Consider the following 23,334-nt stretch of genomic DNA (forward strand, 5'->3'; position numbering starts at 1 on the left):
AGATACGGCAAGGGCTGGGACTAGAAGAGATGGAGTTCGAGGGATTGGAACTGGTGGAGGGCCTGGGATGGGCAGTGGTGATGATAAGTTGTTGAAGCTTGCGTTCCTTTACATCTGCTGGAAACAGAAAAAGTTTTTTGTTAAGACGTCGAATGATGCGGAGGATGAAATGAAACTGGGGACAGGGACAGCTTTGAGAGAGAGTAAGACGGTGTTGCTGGAGAGAGATGTCGAGTGTCTTCATGTAACTCATCTTTCATTCCCTCACCCTGCAGTATAAATATCTCCCACTTTCTATGCCTTTTAGCTTTGACAAAGGGTCACCTGGACTTGAAACGTCAGCTCTTTTCTCTCCTTACAGATGCTGCCCTGTCTGCTGAGATTTTCCAGGGTTTTCTCTTTTGGTTCCAAATACCCACAGCCCTCTGAGAAGAAATTCCTCCTCCTCTTAGTCTTATATTGGTGCTCCTTTATTTTGAGAATGTGCCCTCTGGTCCTCGGCCCTCCCATGAGGTGAAACATTCAGCATTTACCCTGTCAAGCCCCTTAAGGATCCTATATGCTTCAATTAGATCACCTCTCTTCTCAATTCCAATGAGTAGACTCCCAACCTGTTTAACCTTTCCTCAAAAAACAATCCCTCCATACTAAGGATCATCCTAGTGAATCTTCTCTGACCTGCTTCCAATTAAATATCTTTCCTTAAATAAGGGGAGCAAAAGCTCACAGTACTTCAGATGTTGTCTCATCAGTACCTTGTATAGTTGCAGCAAGACTTCCCTACTCTTCTGCTTCAACCCCTCTGAAATAAGGATCAACATTCCATTAGAAAGCCGTGGGCCACCAAAAATAGTTTAATTTTTTGTGCACTTACTTGAGTTGAAAAATCGCGATCCATTTCCAATGGGCTTACTCTTGCTTCTAGTTTCTATATTTCTATATCAGAATATTGAATTTGATGATCAGCCATGATCATAATGAATGGCAGAGCAGGGTCAAACGGCTGAATGAGCTACACCGCTCGTAGTTTCTATGGCTGAGCAGCAGCCTTCGGCCTTCAGTGGGACAATCTCCACAGGCCCCAGTGTGGTGCAGGAGGATTCTAGCAATGCCCTCCTTACGATGGAACCAGCCTAGGAACGCCCATTGAGATCGAACTTTGAAACAGCGGTTTTAAAGTGAAGGCAGAGTTCAAAAGGATTCCCTGCTATTATCAAGGTATGTTCATTTTTTGTTTTATTTGCGATTTCTTTTAAGCAGTTAATCCTATTGTTATTTGTTCATTTAATTTTTAATTTTATTTTTGTGATTGAAGATGAGTATTATTTATTATGTACAAGATTATGAGGGACATGGACAGAGTGGATAAGGATTCCACTCAGTTGAAGAGTCAGTTACGAGGGGACATAGGTTCAAAGTGAGGGACAGGAGGTTTAGGGAGGATGTGAGGAAAAACTTTTTTACCCAGAGGGTGGTGACAGTCTGGAATGCACTGCCTGGAATAGTGGTAGAGGCGAGTTTCCTCACATCCTTTAAAAAGTATCTGGATGAGCAGTTGGCACATCATAACATTCAGGGCTATGAGCGAACTGCTGGTTTAGGTGGGAATTCAGGTGTTTCTAATGTACGGCCAGCACATTATGCAGAAGACAAATTTCTACTGATTGGGCCTGCCCTCCAAATTATACTCAGGGATTTTGGCGTTCAGGCACCAACCGTTAGTCGTATTCATGACTCCAGTATACATGCTGCGGCCAGCAATTATTTCAGCAAACTCAGTCCCACAGATAATAGTTTATTTCAGTTGTATCACAGAAACAGGTAAAATAGTTAAAATAGTTTAAGATAGTCACGCTTACAATATTGTATGGAGTTTCTGATTTGCTTTTTCATTTACAAGGGATAATTCCTTTCATTTTGCTGATGCTGGAGCAGAGAGTGAGAGTAGGGAGGGAAAAACAGGAAGAGAGATAGATTGAGAAAAAGAGGGGTAGGAGAGAGGATGCAAATGAAAGTGGCGAGATAGGGAAATGCAATACACACAATAATTATCCTCTCTTTATCCAATCAACTTCACAAGTTCATCAGCACTCTGCTGAATTTCATGTCCAAATTAGGGTGATGTTTTCCGAGTTTTCTTCTTAAAATACTTATATTATAAAGTTCTGTCTACAGAGAAGATTCCTCATTCTTATTCACAGATAAATTTTCAAGTTCAATATTTAAAACAGTCAGTGCTGATTTCAGTGATGTGAGTATGTACGTGTGTTCGTAAAGTGAGCCAGGTCTGAGGAGTGGGTATGGGGCAGAATCGGACCCTGCTTTAGTTGGTGATGTGAATTATAGATACTCTTCATGTGACGGGTGTTTGACTCATACTACGGGTAATGGTATTTCTTCAGCCAATTTGTGCACAGCAAGCTCCCATGGACAACAATGTGATAATGATAACATTATCTGCTTTGGTGACATTGATTATGGGGCCCATGTTGAACAGGACATCAGGGATAATTCCCCTCCTCTTCTGCAACATAATTACATCCATCTGCGAGAACAAACTTGGTTCAACCCATCTGAATGATGGTACCTCTGACAATGCAGCACTCCCTCAGTACTGCACTGGAGTGTCAGCCTTAGTGTTCTTGAACCCACATTTTGAGCTCTTTGCCCAAAGGCAGGTCAAACCCACATCGCCATGAACTCCACCACGGAATGGCAAAAAGGCTGATCCCAAATCCACCCCAGCTGGAACAGGGATTGAATTTGCGCTGTTGACACCAATCTGATCCATATCAGCCATCCAGCCAACTGAGCCAACCGGCCTCCCAGCAAATCTGAGTTGCTGTGGCAACATCCACTTTCACAGCATCTGGTAGCCTGGAGCAATGGATAGCAATGGTAGAGGCTCCAAATTCTTTCAATCACATGGCTGACCAGGAATCTCTCCCACTTTTACCGGTTGCCATTAGTGAGCTTTGGAAGGATTTACAAGTTCATTTACCACCTGTTTGACCGAGTTATGAAAAAACCCTCTTTGACCATGAATTCCTGGAGTGGGAGTTTAACCCAGAGCTTCTGGCTCAGAAGCAGAGACACTACCTGCTGAACCTCAAGATCTGTATCAATAACCATCTCCTGTCTGAAAATCCCTGGTATTCACCAGTTTTGTTGGAGTGCAGTGCACCCTCCCACCAGTGGATGTGCTATGTTTCGCTCCCAGGTTCCGACATTACAACAATGACTTAATGACCACACTTCAAAAAGTGCCTCATTGGCTGTAAAGTACCACTGAACACCTGAGTTCATAAATGTTGGTACAAAAATCAAAGTACTTCTCAGGAAAATGCTATGCTTCTGTGAACTGGAAATTCTAAACCCATTGATAAAGTATACCAGCCCACAGTGACATTGAGCAACTCTTACTGTAGGCTCCTGAGCGTTGCAGTGAATAGGAACACACCATGCTAACAAGCAGTTTGGTTAAAGATTTTAAAATGAATTTATTGTGTGTTACAAAGCCCAGTTCAGCACTCAAACCAGCCTCCCACCCATTGACTGTCTAACCTTCCCACTGCCTCGGAAAAGCAGCCAGCATAATTAAGGACCCCTTGCACCCCAGACATACTCTATTCTACCTTCTTCTGTCGGGGAAAAAAAAAGTCTGAGGACACGTACCAACTGACTCAAGAACAGCTTCTTCCCTGCTGCCATCAGACATTTGAATGGACCTACCTCGCATTATGTTGATCTTTCTCTACACCTTAGCTATCACTGTAACACTACATTCTGCACTCTCTCCTTTCCTTCCCTATGCACGGTATGCTTTGTCTGTAGAGCACACAAGAAACAATACTTTTCACTGTATACTAACACATGTGACAATAATAAATCAACTCAAATTTCAATCTGACCTAGCAGAGAGAGGGGTAGTCTCAGCCATTCATCCAAATCACTCTTGATACTGTTAACGATACTGGTGTATCGTTCTCCTTATATTCTATCATTTGATGGCGGCACAAGAGTACCGAGATATTTAATGCTCTGACTGGGCCATTTAAAGGCACTTTGTGTCTTAATATGGTTGGGGATCTGTCCATTTATTTCTATTGCTTCAGTTTTATTAACATTAACTTTTTAAGCCAAGTAATAACCAAACAAATTGCTGACAATTTGTGCTCTTCTTCTCCAGCTGTAACACCTTTTATGTCCATACTGTCTTCAACCATTTGTGCTAAGGGTTCTATACACATAGCAAACAGAAGGTGGAGACAGAGGACAACCCTGTCATGCTCCCCTCTCGAGCCCAAAAGCTTCAGAAATAGTCATTCACTCTAACAGAGGTCCATGGATTTAAATAGAGGATCTGGACCCATCTCACAAAGTTGGGTCCAAAGCCCAGGCAGTCTAAAGTCTGAAATAGGGCCACCCATAACACTCGGTCAAACGCCTTTTCAGCATCTAAAGATCATGGCCTCAGCTCCACTACCTTGGACGTGAATCATGATATTAAGGAGCCTACGGAGATTTTTAAAATTCATCCGTGGGACATGGGCGTCACTGGCTGGCTAGCATTTATTGCCCATCCCTTGTTACGCTTGAAAAGGGGGTGGTGAGCTGCCGTCTTGAATCGCTGCAGTCCATGTGCTATGAGTTGACCCACAATGCCGTTGGGGAGAAAATTCCAGGATTTTGACCCAGCGATTGCGAATGAACGGTGATACGTTTCCAAGTCAGGACGGTGAGTGGCTTGGAGGGGAACTTGCAGGTGGTGGTGTTCCCATTTATCTGCTGCCCATGTCCTTCCAGATGGAAGTGGTCGTGGGTTTGGAAGGTGCTGTCTCAGGATCTTTGGTGAATTGCTGCAGTGCATCTTGTAGATAGTACACACTACTGCTACTGAGTGTTGGTGGTGGAGGGAGTGGATGTTTGTAGATGTGGTGCCAATCAAGCGGGCTGCTTTGTCCTGGATGGTGTCAAGCTTCTTGAGTGTTGTTGGAGCTGCACCCATCCAGGCAAGTGGGAAGTATTCCATCACACTCCTGACTTGTGCCTTGTAGATGGTGGACAGGCTTTGGGGAGTCAGGAGGTGAGTTACTCGCTGCAGTATTCCTAGCCTCTGACCTGTTTTTGTGGCCACTGTGTTAATGTGGTGAGTCCAGTTGAGTTTCTGGTCAATGGTAACCCCAAGGATGTTGACAGTGGGAGATTCAGCATTGAATGTCAAGGAGTGGTGATTAGAGTGCCTCTTATTGGTGATGGCCATTGCCTGGCATTTGTGTAGTGCGAATATTACTTGCCACTTGTCAGCCCAAGCCTGGATATTGTCCAGATCTTGTTGCATTTGAACATGGACTGCTTCAGTATCTGAGGAGTCATGAATGGTGCTGAACATTGTGCAATCATCCCCACTTCTGACCTTATGATGGGGGGAAAATCATTAATGAAGCAGCTGAAGATTGTTGGGCCTAGGACACTACCCTGAGGGGCTCCTGCAGAGATGTCCTGGAGCTGAGATGACTGACGTTCCATAACCACAATCCTATGTACCTGAATGACTCCTGGATTGTTTGTCCCCTGATATCCATGGATTCAAGTTTTGCTAGGGTTCCTTGGTGCCACACTCAGTTGAATGTGGCCTTGATGTCAAGGGCTGTCACTCTCACCTCACCAGAGGAACGCCTCATTATAATTCCAGTTTGGTCTGGGTGTATAATCTTAGTTATTATCCTAGTTACTCTGTGGACCAATATTGATGTTGGAATTTTCAGATCGCAATTTGGTAACAATATGGGGTGCAAGTCTGCAAAAACAGAAGAAATTTGCTCTAGTTTGGTCAGAAAATGTTGGGGTGTCTGTGACTTTAGTTTTGAAACAATATCACATGATTTTTGTTTTCTTGATTGAAATGCCAACAAGTGGCTCGCCCTTACCATCTTCATAATGTCCAGTTTGCAAATCGTAAACCCCATCAACTTGTTCTGAAAGCAAACTATCGAAAGCTCTGTGAGCCTGTGAGGGAGGCTATCAAAGCTGATGAGTGCTGCTTTTTGTGTTGCTGTTCTGAATATTGAATTTTCTGATCTAATTCAATCCATTTTAATTTATTTTTATTCTTTTGGCACAAGCAAATGAGATGCGACCTCTTAAATATGCCTTTGCACAGTCCCATAAGGTCAGAGGAGAAAAATGCTGCAAAATCTCAGCAGGTCTGGCAGCATCTGTAAGGAGAGAAAAGAGCTGACGTTTTGAGTCCAGATAACCCTTTGTCAAAGCTAAAAGGTATAGAAAGTGGGAGATATTTATACTGCAGGGTGAGAGAATGAAAGATAAGTCGTAGCCACACAAACAAAGGGAAAGGCTGCTAATGGCAGTCCATAGAGAGAATAAAAGGTGTGAATGGCTGAACAGCAGAGAAGCTGAAACCAGAGGGTAAGCTGTGACAGATAAAGGTCGGGGTGGGGGGGGGGGGCGGGGGGGGGGGGGGAGAGAAATAATGGGGAAAAAAGGTAAGGAAAGGAGAGCTAAAATGGGGTCAGAAGTGAGCTATCCATTGCTGCATTGAGTTCTAAATAGAGTTGTAATTCTTTTCTCACAAATTCAACAAATCCTTTGTCATTTAACAGCGATGCATTCAAATGCCATCTTGGAGGTAGATTTTTGCCCCAGATCCAAAGTTACAGCTGTAGGCCCATGATCAGAGAGAGCTATTGGTAAGGTGTTGTCAATTATTCTATGAGCCTCTGAATTAGTTGTGAATAAATAGTCAATGTAAGAGTATGAACAGTGCTTGTTGGAGTAAAATGTAAAGTCTCTGCTACTTGAGTAAGGTGCTGCCATGTGTCTATTAGCCCAGCTTCCATGAAATGACTTCTCAATGATTTGTTCATCATGGAGCAGGAGTTTGATGATGCTGAGAGCCTGTCTGCCATTTGGGACATAACACAATTAAAATCCCCACCCGATCAGAGCAATCCTGAATTTTTATCTAAGTTAAGATTGAAGATCTTAATAAATTGTGAGTCATCCTCATTCGGAGTATATACACTTATCAATGATACCTCTATTCTATTAAACAATAGGAACCTGCTTTCATTGTCCTTACATTGTGAGTGGATACAGAAATTCACAGATCTGTGGAATAAGATTGCTGCACCTTTTTTCTCTCTGATGTATGAGAGGAAAAGAACACCTGGTTTTCCCAAGATTTGCCCAGCTGACTGTTCTATGTCTGACAAATGTGTTTCTTGTAAAAATGCAATTTCACAGCTTAGATGTTTCATTGACAGCGTATCTTTTTTCTCGTCATAGGGTGATATCACCCTTTCACATTATAGCTAATTACTTTGAACGCTTCGATTATAATCTGTATTTAATTGATGTGACAGATGTACCTAGTTTGACAAATAGCCTAATTCAGAGAAGAGAGCATGGAGAGAGAGAGAGAGAAGGCAGGGGAAAAAGAAAGAAAAGTAGTGATATCTGTACTGTGGCTTTAATGTTCCCTTGAGATTACTGGGAGGTAGTAATTAGATACACAAAAGGTTTAACTGCAAATTTGATCCTTTTCCAAGTGGGGCTAGGTTGAAAACCCAAACTGCTTAAACCAACAAAAGTGAGGCTGAGCTTCGTTATCCAACTTGTTAAATATGTAATTGTGTATAATAACAAGGAATCTCCAGAGCACACCTTCCGGCACAGCTTTTAGATCCATTGGTGGTTGGGCAGCTGAGCAAACTCTCCTGCTTAAATAAACACAGCCGTCCGTGCTTGGCTCCGGTCAGCTAAGACTGCTCCACTCCCCACCCCCACCCCTGTCCTACATTTCCCCACCCACACCTGTTATAAGACCTAGCTAAAAATTTCGACATTTCTGAATAAACAAAACAAAGGATAATAAATTTCTCAGCCACTTGTAAAGTAATAGCTCCTAAGAAGAGGAACACATCAGCTTGCTAGCATTACACCGGATTATCTGAGCTGCAGCTATCAAGCTGCCTACAAATGAGTTTTAGTAAGCTAACCCAGTCTGTGGGTAACGTACAATTTAAAGAGTCTGCAATTTAGATTTCATTCCCACTGATATCTGAGGCACATCTCACCATTGTTTTAACACCGTCCACCCTCATGGTGTCTGTGAAGCAGAACCTCTACATCTTCAACCGTTGGGCGGCTAAGCAGGGAATCGCGTTGTCGTTGTTTTCTACCCACGGTATGCCATCCAATGTGGTGCATGTCTCTCTCCTGGCACTCGCCCTCAGAGGCTCCCAGAGATGCTCGGTGTTTCAGTCCCTCTGCCAGCCTCCCATTCTGATGAAAACATTTTCCTTCCATCTTCGAGATGGACTCTCTGCGGCACTGGGTAGCATGTTGGAATCTTATGTTCTTCTCCCAAAGCTGCTTCTTAATGTCCGCATACTCGTGTATTTCTGCTGCGAAGCTGGCGAGTTGTCTTGATCTAGCGTGTTTCGTCTTCCTTTCAATTGGAAGTTTTTCTTGCCCCAAGCCTTGGTGAGAATTGACTGCTTCGTCCTAGGCTAAGAAATTTCACCACGAATGATGTATTAGCATCCGATGGCTTTTGTTGAGTCCGCTCTAGTTCTGGTGGAAAATCAGCCGGGAGTTTCAACTCACTGGATGAAGTCCATACCTTCTGAGTTTTCTGGCACCCCATAAATTCAAAGGTTATTCCGTCTCCTGAGATTTTCTAGGTGTGCACATCAGTCCTCCAACTGCTGGTCTCTCCGGAGTGAATAAAAGAGTAGCCTGTTGCTACATTCTGAGACTCCACTACCTGCTTTCCAAAACCACTGACAGTTTGTTCCAGTTCTGAGATTGAATTATTCATTTTCCCAAGGGCGTCATGAACTACTTTCCTGAATTTTCTCAGTTCAATCAGGACAGCTCAGCTCAGCTTTTTCCAGACCTGAATGTGGTGCAGTGGCTCCAGGGCTGCCATGTGGAGAGGGCTGCGACTCCTCAATTCTTTATTTCTGTTTTCCTGAAACAGTTTCGATTCATTTCTCTCTTGTCTCGTACTTTGGCTCATACTGTGTTAAATATCTATACTTGGTAAGTATTTCGGGGTGATTTAATTAGTGGATGGAGGCGGGTTCATCTTCGGGGCAAATAGCGAGGCGCTAAGCCTCATGTTTATTGGTTTAAGAGTAACTAGTTGTCCTTTTTTCCTCTGTCAAAACTGCTCATTACTCCAGGACCATCCTGAAGAGAAAAGATAACCCACAACTTCTCCACCCCAAAATGTGGAAGTTATGTTCCAGTTGTACAGAGTTCTGTTTGGACCCTATCTGGAGAACTGTGTTCAGTTCTGGGCACCGCACCTCAGGAAGAATATATTGGCCTTGGAGGTAGTGCAGCGTAGATTTACCAGAATGCTCCTGGCATTAAAATGGTTAAATTGAGGACAGGTTGTAAGGACTGAACTTGCTTTCCTTTGAATGAAAAAAATTAAGGAATATTTTAATTGAGATGTTTAAAACGATTAAACAAGTTGATAGAGTAGTTAGAGAAAAACTATTCCTCTGGTGGGAGAGTCCAAAACAAGGGGACAGAGAATTAAAATACGCTGTTCATGGCTGATGTCAGCAAACACTTCTTCACAAAAAGGGGACAGGAAATCTGGAACTCTTTCTCCACGAACATCTGCTGAGGATGGGGGTCAATTAAACATTTCAAAGCTGAGATTTATTTTTACACAATGGGTTTAAGGGTTATGGAGCCAAGGCAGGTAGATAAGGCAGGCGGCACGGTAGTACAGTGGTTAGCACTGCTGCTTCACAGCTCCAGGGACCTGGGTTCGATTCCCGGCTTGGGTCACTATCTGTGTGGAGTTTGCACATTCTCCTCGTGTCAGCATGTCCTCCGGGTGCTCCGGTTTCCTCCCACAGTCCAAAGATGTGCGGGTTAGGTTGATTGGCCATGCTAAAATTGCCCCTTGGTGTCCTGAGATGTGTAGGTTAGAGGGATTAGCGGGTAAAAGTATGTAGTGATATGGGAGTAGGGCCTGGGTGGGTGCAGACTCAATGGGCCGAATGGCCTCTTCCTGCACTGTAGGGTTTCTATAATTTCTATGATAAGAGTTAAGATATGGATCATCCATGATTTAATGGAATGGTGTCATCGCCCTTTTCCAACACACCCAAATTAATCCATCTGCTGTTGGAATTTTCATCTATGTTGACTGAGGGAAGTCCTAGTCAGACTCCTCACACTGAAACGTATTTTCCTTAGTGCGGATGTCTCTATTTCAGAAGTGTTGCTGTGTGAGACTCAGTCACACACCTCACTTGGATTCCCTGCTGTGTGAATGCAGTGATGATCTAACATAGATCATGCTGTTTGTCATTTTCATAAACGACCTGGATGAGGACGTGGAGGGATGGGTTGGTAAGTTTGCCGACGACACGAAGGTTGGTGGGGTTGTGGATAGTCTGGAGGGATGTCAGAAGTTACAGAGGGACATAGATAGGATGCAAGACTGGGCGGAGAAGTGGCAGATGGACTTCAACCCAGATAAATGCATAGTGGTCCATTTTGGCAGGTCAAATGGGATGAAGGAGTACAATATAAAGGGAAAGACTCTTCGTACGGTAGAGGATCAGAAGGACCTTGGGGTCCGGGTCCATAGAACTCTAAAATCGGCCCCGCAGGTGGAGGAGGTGGTTAAGAAGGCGTATGGTGTGCTGGCCTTTATCAATCAAGGGATTGAGTTGAGGAGTCTGGGGATAATGATGCAGCTATATAAGACCCTCGTCAGACCCCACTTGGAGTACTGTGCTCAGTTCTGGTCACCTCATTGCAGGAAGGATGTGGAAAAGATTGAAAGGGTGCAGAGGAGATTTACAAGGATGTTGCCTGGATTGAGTGGCATGCCTTATGAGGATAGGCTGAGGGAGCTCGGTCTTTTCTCCTTGGAGAGACGTAGAATGAGAGGAGACCTAATAGAGGTATATAAGATGTTGAGAGGCATAGATCGGGTGGACTCTCAGAGGCTTTTTCCCAGGGTGGAAATGGCTGCTACGAGAGGACACAGGTTTAAGGTGCTGGGGGGTAGGTACAGGGGAAATGTTAGGGGGAAGTTTTTCACGCAGAGGGTGGTGGGCGAGTGGAATCGGCTGCCGTCAGTGGTGGTGGAGGCAAACTCAATAGGGTCTTTTAAGAGACTCCTGGATGAGTACATGGGACTTAATAGGATGGAGGGTTATAGGTAGGCCTAAAAGGTAGGGATATGTTCGTCACAACTTGTGGGGCCGAAGGGCCTGTTTTTGTGCTGTAGTTTTCTATGTTTCTATGTTTCTATTGAGTCATAGTCATAGAGGTTTACAGCATGGAAACAGGCCCTTCAGCCCAACTTGTCCATGCCGCCCTTTATTTAAAAACTTCTAAACTAATCCCAATTGCCCGCAATTTGGCCCATATCCCTCTATACCCATCATATCCATGTAACTATCTAAATGCTTTTTAAAAGATAAAATTGTACCCGTCTCTACTACTACCTCTGGCAGCTTGTTCCAGACACTCACCACCCTCTGTGTGAAAAAAATGCCCCTCTGGACACTTCTGTATCTCTCCCCTCTCACCTTAAACCTACCTCACAAAAGGTCATGTCATAAGTTAAGAGTCCATGGGGTTGGATATGGGTCTGTAGCAGGTGAAGGAACCAACAAGAGGAAATAAGATACTTGACCTCATCCTTACCAATCTGCCGGCAGCAGATGCATCTGTCCACGACAATACCTCAGGGATCTGAGGTGTACCTCAGGGATCTGTTTTGGGGCCACTGCTGTTTGTAATATTTATTAATGATCTGGATGAGGGTATAGTTGGGTGGATTAGCAAATTTGCTGATGACACCAAAGTCGGTGGTGTGGTAGACAGTGAGGAAGGGTGTCGTAGTTTGCAGGAAGACTTAGACAGGTTGCAAAGTTGGGCCGAGAGGTGGCGGATGGAGTTTAATGCGGAGAAGTGTGAGGTAATTCACTTTGGTAGGAATAACAGATGTGTTGAGTATAGGGCTAACGGGAGGACTTTGAATAGTGTGGAGGAGCAGAGGGATCTAGGTGTATGTGTGCATAGATCCCTGAAAGTTGGGAATCAAGTAGATAAGGTTGTTAAGAAGGCATATGGTGTCTTGGCGTTTATTGGTAGGGGGATTGAATTTAGGAGTCGTAGCGTTATGTTGCAACTGTACACAACTCTGGTGCGGCCGCACTTGGAGTACTGTGTGCAGTTCTGGTCCCCACATTACAGGAAGGATGTGGAGGCTTTGGAGAGGGTGCAGAGGAGGTTTACCAGGATGTTGCCTGGTATGGAGGGGAGATCCTATGAGGAGAGGCTGAGGGATTTGGGATTGTTTTCGCTGGAAAGGCGGCGGCTAAGAGGGGATCTTATTGAAACATATAAGATGATTAGAGGTTTAGATAGGGTGGATAGTGATAGCCTTTTTCCTCTGATGGAGAAATCCAGCACGAGGGGGCATGGCTTTAAATTGAGGGGGGGTAGTTATAGAACCGATGTCAGGGGTAGGTTCTTTACCCAGAGGGTGGTGAGGGATTGGAATGCCCTGCCAGCATCAGTTGTAAATGCGCCTAGTTTGGGGGCGTTTAAGAGATCCGTAGATAGGTTCATGGACGAAAAGAAATTGGTTTAGGTTGGAGGGTCACAGTTTTTTTTTAACTGGTCGGTGCAACATCGTGGGCCGAAGGGCCTGTTCTGCGCTGTAATGTTCTATGTTCTATGTTCTAATATGGGTAAGAGTGACCAGCACACAGTCCTTGTGGAGACGAAGTCCCGCCTTCACATTGAGAATAACCTTTATTGTGTTGTGTGGCACGATCACTGTGCTAAATGGGACAGACTTCGAACTGGACCATCAGTAGCAGTGGAACTGTACTCCAGCACAATCCCCAACCTCATGGCCTGGCATATCCCACACTCAACCATTACCATCAAGCCAGGGGATTAACCTTGGTTCAATGGAGAGTTCAAGAGGGCATGCCGAGAGCAGCACCAGGTATTCCTAAAAATGAGGCGTCAACCTGGTGAAGTTACCAAACAGGACTACTTGCATGCCAAATGGCCAATACAGCAAGTGATAGAGCTAAGCGATCCCACAAACAACGGAGAAGATCTAAGCTCTTCAGTTTTTCCACATCCAATCGAGAATGGTGGTGGACAATTAAACAACTCACTGGAGGAGGAGGCTCCTCAAATATCCCATCCTCAATGATGGAGGAGCCCAGCACATCAGTGCAAAAGATAAGGCTGAAATATTCACAGCAATCTTCAGCCAGAAGTATCGAGTGGATAACCGATCTCGGCTTCCTCCAGTAGTTCACTGCATCTCAGATGCCAGTCTCCAACCAATTCGATTCACGTGATATCAAGAAACGGTTGTAGGCACTGGATACTGCAAAGGCAATGGGCCCTGATAACATTTCGGCAATAGTACTGAAGACCTGTGCTCCAGAACTTGCTGCTCCCCTAGCCAAGCTCTTCTAATACAGTTACAACACTGGCACCAACAATGTGGAAAATTGCCCAGATATGTCCTACACACAAAAAGCAGGACATATCCAACCCGACTAATTACCGCCCAATCAATCTACCCTCGATCATCAGTAAAGTGATGGAAGGGGTCATCAACAGTGCTATCAAGCAGCACCTGCTCAGCAAATAACCTGCTCAGTGACGCCCAGTTTGGGTTTCACCGGGGTCACTCAGCTCCTGACCTCATTACAGCCTTGATTCAAACATAGACAAAAGAGCTGAATTCCAGAGGTTGGGTGAGAGTGACAGTCCTTGACAGCAAGGCCGCATTCGACTGAGTCTGGCATCAAGGAGCCCTAGCAAAACTGGAATCAATCGGTATCAGGGGGCAAACTCACCACTGGTTGGAGTCATACCTGATATATAGGAAGATGGTTGTGATTGTGGAGGGTCAGTCATCTCAGCTCCAAGACATAGTGTCCGAGGCCCAACAATCTTCCAGCTGGTTCATCAATTACCTTCCCCCCCATCATAAGGTCAGAAGTGGGGATGTTCGCTGATGATTGCACAATGTTCAGCACCATTCGTGACTCCTCAGATACTGAAGCAGTCCATGTTCAAATGAAACAAGATCTGGACAATATTGGGCTGAGAAGTGGCAAGTAACATTCGTGCCACACAAATGCCAGGCAATGACCATCACCAATAAGAGACACTCTAACCACCACCCTTTAACATTCAATGGTGTAACCATCACTGAATCCCCCACTGTCAACATCCTTGGGGTTACCATTGACTGGAAACTCAACTGAACTCACCATATTAACATAGTGGCTACAACAGCAGGTCAGAGGCTAGGAATATTGCGGTGAGTAACTCACCCCCTGACTCCCCAGAGCCTATCCACCATCTACAAGGCACAATCAGGAGTGTGATGGAATACTCCCCAATTGCCTGAATGGGTGCAGGTCCAACAACACTCAAGAAGCTTGACACCATTCAGGACAAAACAGCCCACTTGATTGTCACCACATCTACAAATATTCAATCCCTCCACCACCGACGCTCAGTGGCAGCAGTGTGTACTATCTACAAGATGCACTGCAGCAATTCATCAAAGATCTTTAGACAACACCTTCCAAATCCATGACCACTTCCATCTAGAAGGACAAGGGCAGCATATAAATGGGAACACCAGCACCTGCAAGTTCCCCTCCAAACCACTCACCATCCTGACTTGGAAATGTATCGCTGTTCCTTCACAGCCGCTGGGTCAAAATTCTGGAACTCCCTCCCTAATGACATTGTGGGTCAATCCGCAGAACATGGACTGCAGCCATTCAAGAAGGCAGCTCACCACCACCATCTCAAGGGCACCTAGGGATGGGCACTAAATGCTGGTCAGCCAGCGACGCCCATGTCCCACGAATCAATAAAAAAAATAGCATATTAGCATGTATAGAGAATTGGCTAATGGGTGGGAAACAGCAAGTATTTATGAGGGGTCTTTTTCAACTTGGTGACCTATAACCAGTGGGTTTCCACAGGGACCAGTGCTGTTTATAATATATATTAATGAGTTGGAGGAAAGAATCAAATGTACTGGAGCCAAATTTGCAGATGACACAAAAATAGGTAGAAAGGTTTACAAAGAGATGTTAAGTAAGTGGGAAGAAAGTTGGTAAATGGAGTATAATGTGGGGAAATATGAAGTTGTTTATTTTGGAAGGGAGAACAAAAGAACATCGTATTATTTAAATGGATAAAAACTGCAGAAAGCTGCAACATGAAGGGACTTGGGGGTACTTGTGTACGAAACACAGAAAGCTAGCACATGGGTCTAGCAGGTAATCAGGAAGGTTAATGGAATGTTGGTCCTTATTTCAAGGGGGTTGGAGTATAAGAGTAGGAAACACTTGCTGCAACAAGGTACTGTGAGACTAAACATGGAGTACTGTGAGCAGTTTTGGTTCCCTTATTTAAGGAACAATATGATTTTATTGGTGGCAGTTCAGAGAAGGTTCACTGGGATGATCCCTGTTATGGAGGGATTGTCTTATGAGGAAAGGTTAAACAGGTTGGGACTCCACTCATTGGAATTTAGAAGAACGAGAGGTGATCTGATTGAAACGTATAGGATTCTTCAGGGACATTGCAGGGTGATGTTTCAGAGACTATATATTGCTAAAAACTTCAGCCAAATATAAAGACTTGTGAAATTTAGTATCCTGATTAAAGACGCATCCTTTGTTTGACTAATGATCGAAGGGAGAGATGAGCATTGGGCAGTCCAGCGCCTCTCTAGAAGAAAAGGCTTTGAGCTTTCTAAAACCACTCTGAGATTATAATGCAATAGTTATCAATTATACATTTCTCAAGGATTATTTTTCCCATCTTTCTGGTAGTAATGAACCAGTCATCATTAGTACAAATCAATCACTGTCAACAATTGTCATATACTTTAGCCAATTACATTTTACCCTCTGACATGGGATTTCGTTGGTCCATAGAATCTGGATGCTTCTTCCCCCAGATGCTTAGCTACAAAGGTCAAAGTTACTGCTCTCATCAACCTGTAATTATGTTAATGGCCGAACTAAACAGCTAAAGTTCTCACGTCTGAGATGAACTGTCTTATCAGGGTAGTTTGAACGGCCCTATTCATAAAGTGGCTTTAGGAACGATATTGTTTGTAACTTTTGCTGATAAGAATCTGCACATTCTGTGTATTCATTGTTCCAAAGAACAATCTGTACAATCCGGCTTGTCTCAAAATGCCTTTATCCCATCATTCTTTATAGTAACCTGCTTTTGGCTAAAGTGTACAGATTGCTTTAAACATACAGCTGCATACATTTTAAAATATAAAATACATGTTTAAATCAGAAATATTCATTCAAATCTCATACTTATTAAAATCTCTTACTGTGGGTATCTATGTGTATCTACCTCTGTTCGTCTATTAAGTATGATCTTAAGTCAATATACTTGGTGCTGTTGCTTTATTAGTGTCTTAAATCCCTGATTATTTGAAATTTCTCTAACCTATTAGAAATTTCTCCAACACAGGATAAATGCTGAGAGAATGCTTCTCTCATGGGAGAGTCCAGGACCAAAGGGCATAGTCTCAAGATAAAGGAACGCCAATTTAAGACTGAGATGAGGAGGAATTTCTTCTTTCAGTGGGTGGGCTCTCTGATTGACGTCTCTCACAGCACATCCAAATATTTCTGGAGTAACATGAGTTTCCTGAAGCTTGGGAAACTGACTAGTGAAACAGACGCAACTTTGAGCAGCAGATCAAGAACACTATTCCACGGAGAGCTGTCATTGTGTATGCTTAAGGCTGAAATATTCACCTGAGAGGACAGACTGGTTTAATTGATCTGAAAGATAGTACTATTGACCATGCAGCACTCCTTCAATACTGCACTGGAGTGAGAGCCTCAGTGCTCAAAACTCTGGAGTGAGACTTGAATCCATAACTTTCTGACTCAGAGACGGGAGTGCTAACTAAGCCACAGCTGACAACGTATAATATTTCTGTTGTATTAGATGCAGTTTCTAATGCGTTAGGTCTCAAGGCTGTGTACACAATGCTTTCCCCCCTGTAAACTGGAGCCTATAGGTTGATTTAATTTAAATTTGTAACTAGTTGGAGCTGCTTTGTGTCTGGGTTTCTGAAGCTGTGAAAGGTGGTAAAATCCCTGGTGTCAGCTGGAATGGACATCTGAAGGGATTGTCTTCAATCAGTACTGCTGATTAACCATTCTGCTTTCATTCACTCATGAAAGTTCTATTGTTTAGGCACAGTTCTAACAGTCTGTCAGGAATAAAACTGGAGGAGTAACCCACTCTTCCCAGGAAAACTCAGTGTTAGTTTTAATAAGGTTTTCGAACTTGTTTTCAAATCCCTCCATGGCTTCCCCCTCCCTATCTCTTTAAGGAGGAGTGAGAGAGAGTTAGCATCCTAGAACAGAATGAAAGTGGAGTGATGACTGGAAGAGAATGCAGAGGTAGGAAAAAAGAGAGAGGAAATAGAGATATGAGGAGATCAAAGGGGATAAATTACTTTGTATTTCCTCTGTCCCTCTTTCACGTGCCCCATTCTCCTGTACATGTTCTGGTCCACCACTGCACATCATCACTGTCTTAGATGCTGTGGGTCTTCCTCTTCTAATCTGCTGTCAAACACATCCGAGGTTACACATTCAACATAGATGTTGTCAGTTTGAAAGCTTCCTGGGATGGAGAATGTTATTTCCACACTAGAAATCTCTGTCAAACATTTACCAGGGGAACTGAGACAGAAGCTGTAATAAGTGAGGTTTTATTCAGATGGGACAATGACAAGTTTAAATCCCCACCTGATCTGCTGCTCAAAGTCGCCTCCGTTTCACCGGTCAGTTTCCCAAACTTCTGGAAATTCACGCTACCCCAGAAATGTTAGGATTGGCTGTGAGAGACGTCAATCAGAGAGCCCACCCACTCTGCCCATTCCCTCCTCTTCCTCTTTCACAGCTGCTTCACTTCCTGTAGGGACTGAAAACCAAGTGAGGAGATGGTGAGTGAAGGAGCAGAATTTATAATAATTATATTGCATAATATCCACACTAATGTTCAGGCAGTCTGACTATCCTGTGGGGAATCAGGTGTGGAAATGCCCCTTATGCTGTGTGAGAAGATCCAGCTGAGAGACCTGTTTACTCGGTGCTTTGTGCTGAGCTGTTTGATTGGAACTGTGTGTTGGATATTGAGTGTGTTTATTGGAAGCATTTCCCTTCTAATTTACAGGCTGAGTTCTGGTGCTGGGTCACTGCTGAATATGAAAAGGTGAGGTGTAATTATTTGGGAGGGGCAGAGTGAGGATTCTTACTGATTTCCTATTGTTGACTTGTATGTTGGGAGCGAGTTACTAACCTATGGACTATGAATGATCAGTTCTGTCTGTGTGTTGGGATCTGGATGTTCCCTGTAGTTCAAATTGCCCCCAAGACCTCCCACCACCTTATCTCTGAATTTTGGAGAGGGTACTATCATGGTTCCCGAATATAGACTGGTGAAGCTGAGATTGTTTCCTTTGGAACACAGATGGCTGAGAGGAGATTTGTAGGAGATTTGTTGATGAAGGGTTTTAGATCGAGTAAATAAAGAGAAACTGTTTCTATTGGCAGAAGTGTCAATAACTAGGAGGTTACAGATAACGATTGGCAAAAGAATCAGAGGTGACTTGATAAAAATGTTTTTACACAACGTGTGGTTAGGATTTGGAATGCACTGTCTGATAGGGTGGTGGATGCAGTTCAATAGTAACCTTCAGTAGGTTCAAACCAGGACTTTAAAGTTTACCCAGTGCTGCTCCTGACATGCCTCTCTACTGGTTTGATGATAATTGTGGAATGAGAGCTGTTCCGGGCTCTGAGATTGTGGTGGAATTCAATCCTGCTGTTGCACCTCATTGATACCCCATTTTGGGATCTGTCCAAAGTCTACTTCCCCAGTGATGATTAACGTGGTGAAGTACTCAATTCATCTGAGGGGATGGTAGTTTTCCTTGAACTTGTTTGACCTGAAGCTGTGAGACTCCATGGAGTCAATACTGAAGACTTCCCTACCCAGCAGTGGGAGGGGACATAACGAGAGATGTTGAGAGAGGAGTCTGGAATGTTTCTAGATTGTTACAATTCAGTTATTCAAGCTCAAGCTGAATTTATAGCCCATTTTACCCTCTATCACACTGTCTTTTTCATTGTCTTAATGGTGCCTGGGAAGATGGGGTTGGGAGGGCGAAAGAAAGTAGCCATGTTGTCTGCTCCGGGTCACTAACCAGTGTCCTTGCTGGAAACAGAAGGTGTGTAACAGTCAGGTGAGCAAAAAGAAAGGACTTGCATTTGATCTTCCACACAGGGTAAAAATAGACTGGCACTCACTGTGGAACCGTCTCTAACTGAGGAGTCAGCCCCTTCAGAAAAGGAGGAGAGGGAGTTGGTGGAAATCATGTTTGCTTTTTCTGTTTTACAGAGGGATTGCACTGTACTACATCAGAGAATACAGAGAGGATAGACACCGCAGATAGATCCTGACCATTACCCAAGGTACAACTGCACAACTGTGGGAAGACATCCAGTTCCTTCACAGCACTGCTCAACACAGAGAAGGTTGGACAGTGAAAGCATCATCTGGAAATCAGCCGGGTTAGGGGAGCATTTAACTTATCATCAGATCTTAAGCTGATCAGTGGTGTGGCAGTTTCGATCAGAACCAACTTTTCTGAAGGTTCGGTTGTGAGTGATAAGTCAAGGTGAGGCTGGACAGACGTATTAGTGGCTCCAAGTGATGAGAGCTTCAATCAGTCATTGAGCCTCATGAACCACTGACTCATTCCTACCAGTAGGAGGATGTTCAAGTATGAGGTGTGAGCAGTGTTCTACAGCTTCCTAAGATTTCATAACATGCAGGGTGACCACTGTTAACACAAGGGCAGCCACATGGAAGAACATCTCTTCAAGTGTGTTATTTGGATAAAGCATTTTTAGTGTCTTCAGATGTCCTGAGGCACCAGAGAGTTTACAAGGGGAGAATCTCTTCTGGTCTGTTGTTTGTGAGATGGCTTTCACACAGTCCTCTGATCTCCTGAGAAACCAGAAGATTCACACAGGGGAGAAACCATTTACTTGCGAGGTGTATGACAAATCATTTTCATGGTCATCATCCCTCCATGTACATAACAGTATTCATACCAGGGAGAAACTATTCAAGTGTGTGGTGTGCAGCAAATCATTCTTGGACTCAGCAACTCTTCGCAGACATCAACGCATTCACACTGGGGAGAAACCATTCCAGTGCAACGTGTGTGAAAAATCATTCTCACAGTCATCGAGCCTCCGTGTACACCAACACATTCACACTCGGGAGAAACCATTCCCATGTGAGTTATGCAACAAATCGTTCTCAAGCTCATCACAATTCCTCATGCACCAACACATACATAGTGGGGAGAAACCATTCATGTGTGAGGTGTGCAACAAATCATTCTTGAACTCATCATCCCTCCACAGACACCAACGCATTCACACAGGAGAGAAACCTTTCACATGTGAATTGTGTGACAAATCATTCTCGCAGTTATCAAACCTCCAGACACACCAACGCACTCACACTGGGGAGAAACCATTCACATGCAAGATCTGCAACAAATCATTTTCGCAGTTAATGAGCCTCCATGCACACCTACGAATTCACACTGGGGAGAAACCATTCCAGTGTGATGTCTGTAACAAATCATTCTCACAGTCATCGAACCTCCATATACACCAACGCACTCACACTGGCGAGAAACCATTCACATGCAAGGTTTGCAACAAATCATTCTCACAGTTAACAACACTGCGTGCACACCAACGCATTCACACTGGGGAGAAACCATTCAAATGTGGGGTGTGCGACAAATCATTCTCAAAGTCCTCCACACTTTGTGCTCATCAATGCATTCACACCGGGGATAAACCATTCCCATGCACGTTATGCAACAAGTCATTCTCAAATTCATTGCAATTCCTCATGCACCAACACAAACACACTGGGGAGAAACCATTCACGTGTGAGGTGTGTAACAAATCATTCTTAAACTCACCATCTCTCCGGACACACCAACGCATTCACACAGGTGAGAAACCATTCCAGTGTAAGATGTGTGACAAATCATTTTCGCAGTTAGCAACCCTCCGCATACACCAACGCATTCATTCAGGGGAGAAACCATTCACATGCAATGTGTGTGACAAATCATTCTCACAGTCAGCAAACCTCCACGCTCACCATCGTATTCACACAGGAGAGAAACCATTTACATGCAAGGAGTGTAATAAATCCTTCTCGCAGCGAGCGACCCTCCGGAACCACCAACGCATTCACACGTAGAAACTATTCACGTGAGGTGTGCAACAAACCATTCTCCCAGTTAATGAGCCCCTAAGTCCATCAGAGGATTGACACAGAAGAAAAGCCCATGTGTGAGCTGTGTGTCGAGCTTATCTTCTGGTCCATCAACACACACACATGCACACAGGGGAGAAACCCTATCATTGTGAATTGTTAAGCCTGCACAGCTGCTGGAACCTTAGGAAACCCACATGGGATCGACCTCCTGAGACACCAGGGGATCCATGCAAGAAACCCTTCAAGCGTGAGGTGTGTGACCAAACTTTCTCATGGTCAAAAAATCTCCAGGTACACGAGTGTGGTGACATGAGGGAGTAACCCTTTAATTATAGGATTTGTGGTAAAGATTTCTTGATAACTTTGATCTTCCTGGGACACCAGCAGAAATTCCTCCGATATGATATTGATGACAAGGCTTTCACCCACTCCTCCAATCACCTGATGCACGAGTGGATCCACACTGGTGAAAAAACATCTTAGAATGTGGTGTGTGACAGGAGTTTCAGACAGTCAGTGTATCTCCAGCTCTATCAGCACATTCATACAGAGGAAAAATCCTATTGTGTGAGCTCTGCAATAAGGTTGCCACACCTGAAACATCAGTGAATCCACATAGGAGACAAACTCCCAACGAGTTAGATGTCCAAGAAACTTCATCACAATCCTACAATTGTTTCATGATATGATTGTAACTGTCTTGAATGGGAGATCTGAAACAGAAGCCTTCAAAATCCAGACTGGTGTTAAGAAAGGCTGTGTGAAAGCCCCCATTCTATTTACAATCTGACAGTGACTATTCACCTCATCAACAATCAACTGTCTTCTGGTGTCAGTATTAAATACCATCTCGATGGGAAACTCATTTACGTTGGTTACCTCCATGCCAAACCTAAACTGACCACCACAGATACACATGATCTGCAGTTTGTTGATGACTGTAGTGTTGTTGTCCACTCTATAATGCATTTGCAAACCTCTCTCAATCTCTTCAATTTTGCATGTATTTGTATGATGCATATGAGTTCTATCCTGTGTCAATAAAGTTCGGTGTCATTTCTGACCATCGGAATTGGGAGCAAGTCGAAAGCACAGGGATTTTAAAGGAACTTCTGTCTCGTATTCTGAGAGAGTTTTCCCTGATGTGAGAGTGTTATTAAAGTGAACCTGCTCTCAGGAGTGGGTATGGGGTAGAATCAGACCTTGCTTTAGCCGGTGATGTGAATTATAGAAAGATCCTCTTCAGGTAACGGGTGTTTGACTGATACCATGGGTAATGTTTGTACTCTTCTGTCTGGGAGGACTATTATCCTGAGCATGGTGAGAGAGTGGGGGTGAGTCTGTACAGATCTGAGTTCCCTCAGACTATCACAACTCAATGTAATAATGGTGTGCTATGTTCACCTTACACTCTTCCAACATTTATTTCATTTTCTGGGATAGATCTTGAGTCATTTTCAAATGCTTTGCTATTTTAGGGTGATTCAAAATTTGGTGTAAGCTGAATATTGTGTTGGTGTTTGTCTGCTGTATAGATTTATAACTCACAATAAATTCATGTTTTAAGCTGAAACCAAACTAACTGATTTATCAGCACGGTGTGTTCCTATTCACTGAAACACTCAGGAACCTACAGTAAGAGTCCTGTACAAAGTATATTGGTCAATGTCACTGTGGGCTGGTATACTTTCTTCATCAATGGGTTTAGAATTTCCAGTTCAAAGGAAGCAGAACGTTTCCCTAAGAAAAAAAGACTCACCTTTACATATCAACTCAAAACCCGTGTTGTCTCAACTCCTCGGTTCCTGAAGACAAATTTTTGGCAGACATTAAAGGCGAGGGTTACATGGGTCGGTGTGAAAGTTTAGTTGAAGCCATAACCATAACCTG

The 23,334-nt window shown here is 43.8% G+C and overlaps 2 protein-coding genes across 3 annotated transcripts in view; both read left to right on the top strand.

The window, feature by feature from the left end:
* The window catches only part of LOC144497075 (uncharacterized), a 257,791-nt gene that overhangs the window by 133,831 nt on the left and 100,626 nt on the right, over positions 1-23,334 (top strand). The window lies entirely within an intron of this gene.
* Positions 894-23,014, top strand: LOC144497081 (uncharacterized). Of its 2 annotated transcripts, none has more exons than XM_078217833.1 (3): positions 894-1,218; positions 16,576-18,070; positions 19,528-23,014. In XM_078217833.1, the coding sequence occupies exon 3, from the start codon at positions 20,113-20,115 to the stop codon at positions 21,424-21,426; it is 1,314 nt and encodes a 437-aa protein (XP_078073959.1). In that variant the 5' UTR covers positions 894-1,218; positions 16,576-18,070; positions 19,528-20,112; the 3' UTR covers positions 21,427-23,014. The 2 variants fall into 2 exon arrangements, with proteins under 2 accessions (XP_078073959.1, XP_078073960.1); XM_078217834.1 differs by lacking the exon at positions 894-1,218 and adding an exon at positions 6,668-6,710.

This window comes from Mustelus asterias, chromosome 8 (assembly GCF_964213995.1).
Source record: "Mustelus asterias chromosome 8, sMusAst1.hap1.1, whole genome shotgun sequence".
NCBI lineage: Eukaryota > Metazoa > Chordata > Chondrichthyes > Carcharhiniformes > Triakidae > Mustelus > Mustelus asterias.

Coding starts and splice junctions, on each gene's coding strand:
- LOC144497081 (XM_078217833.1), top strand. CDS start 20,113: ATGGCTTTCACACAGTCCTCTGATCTCCTGAGAAACCAGAAGATTCAC.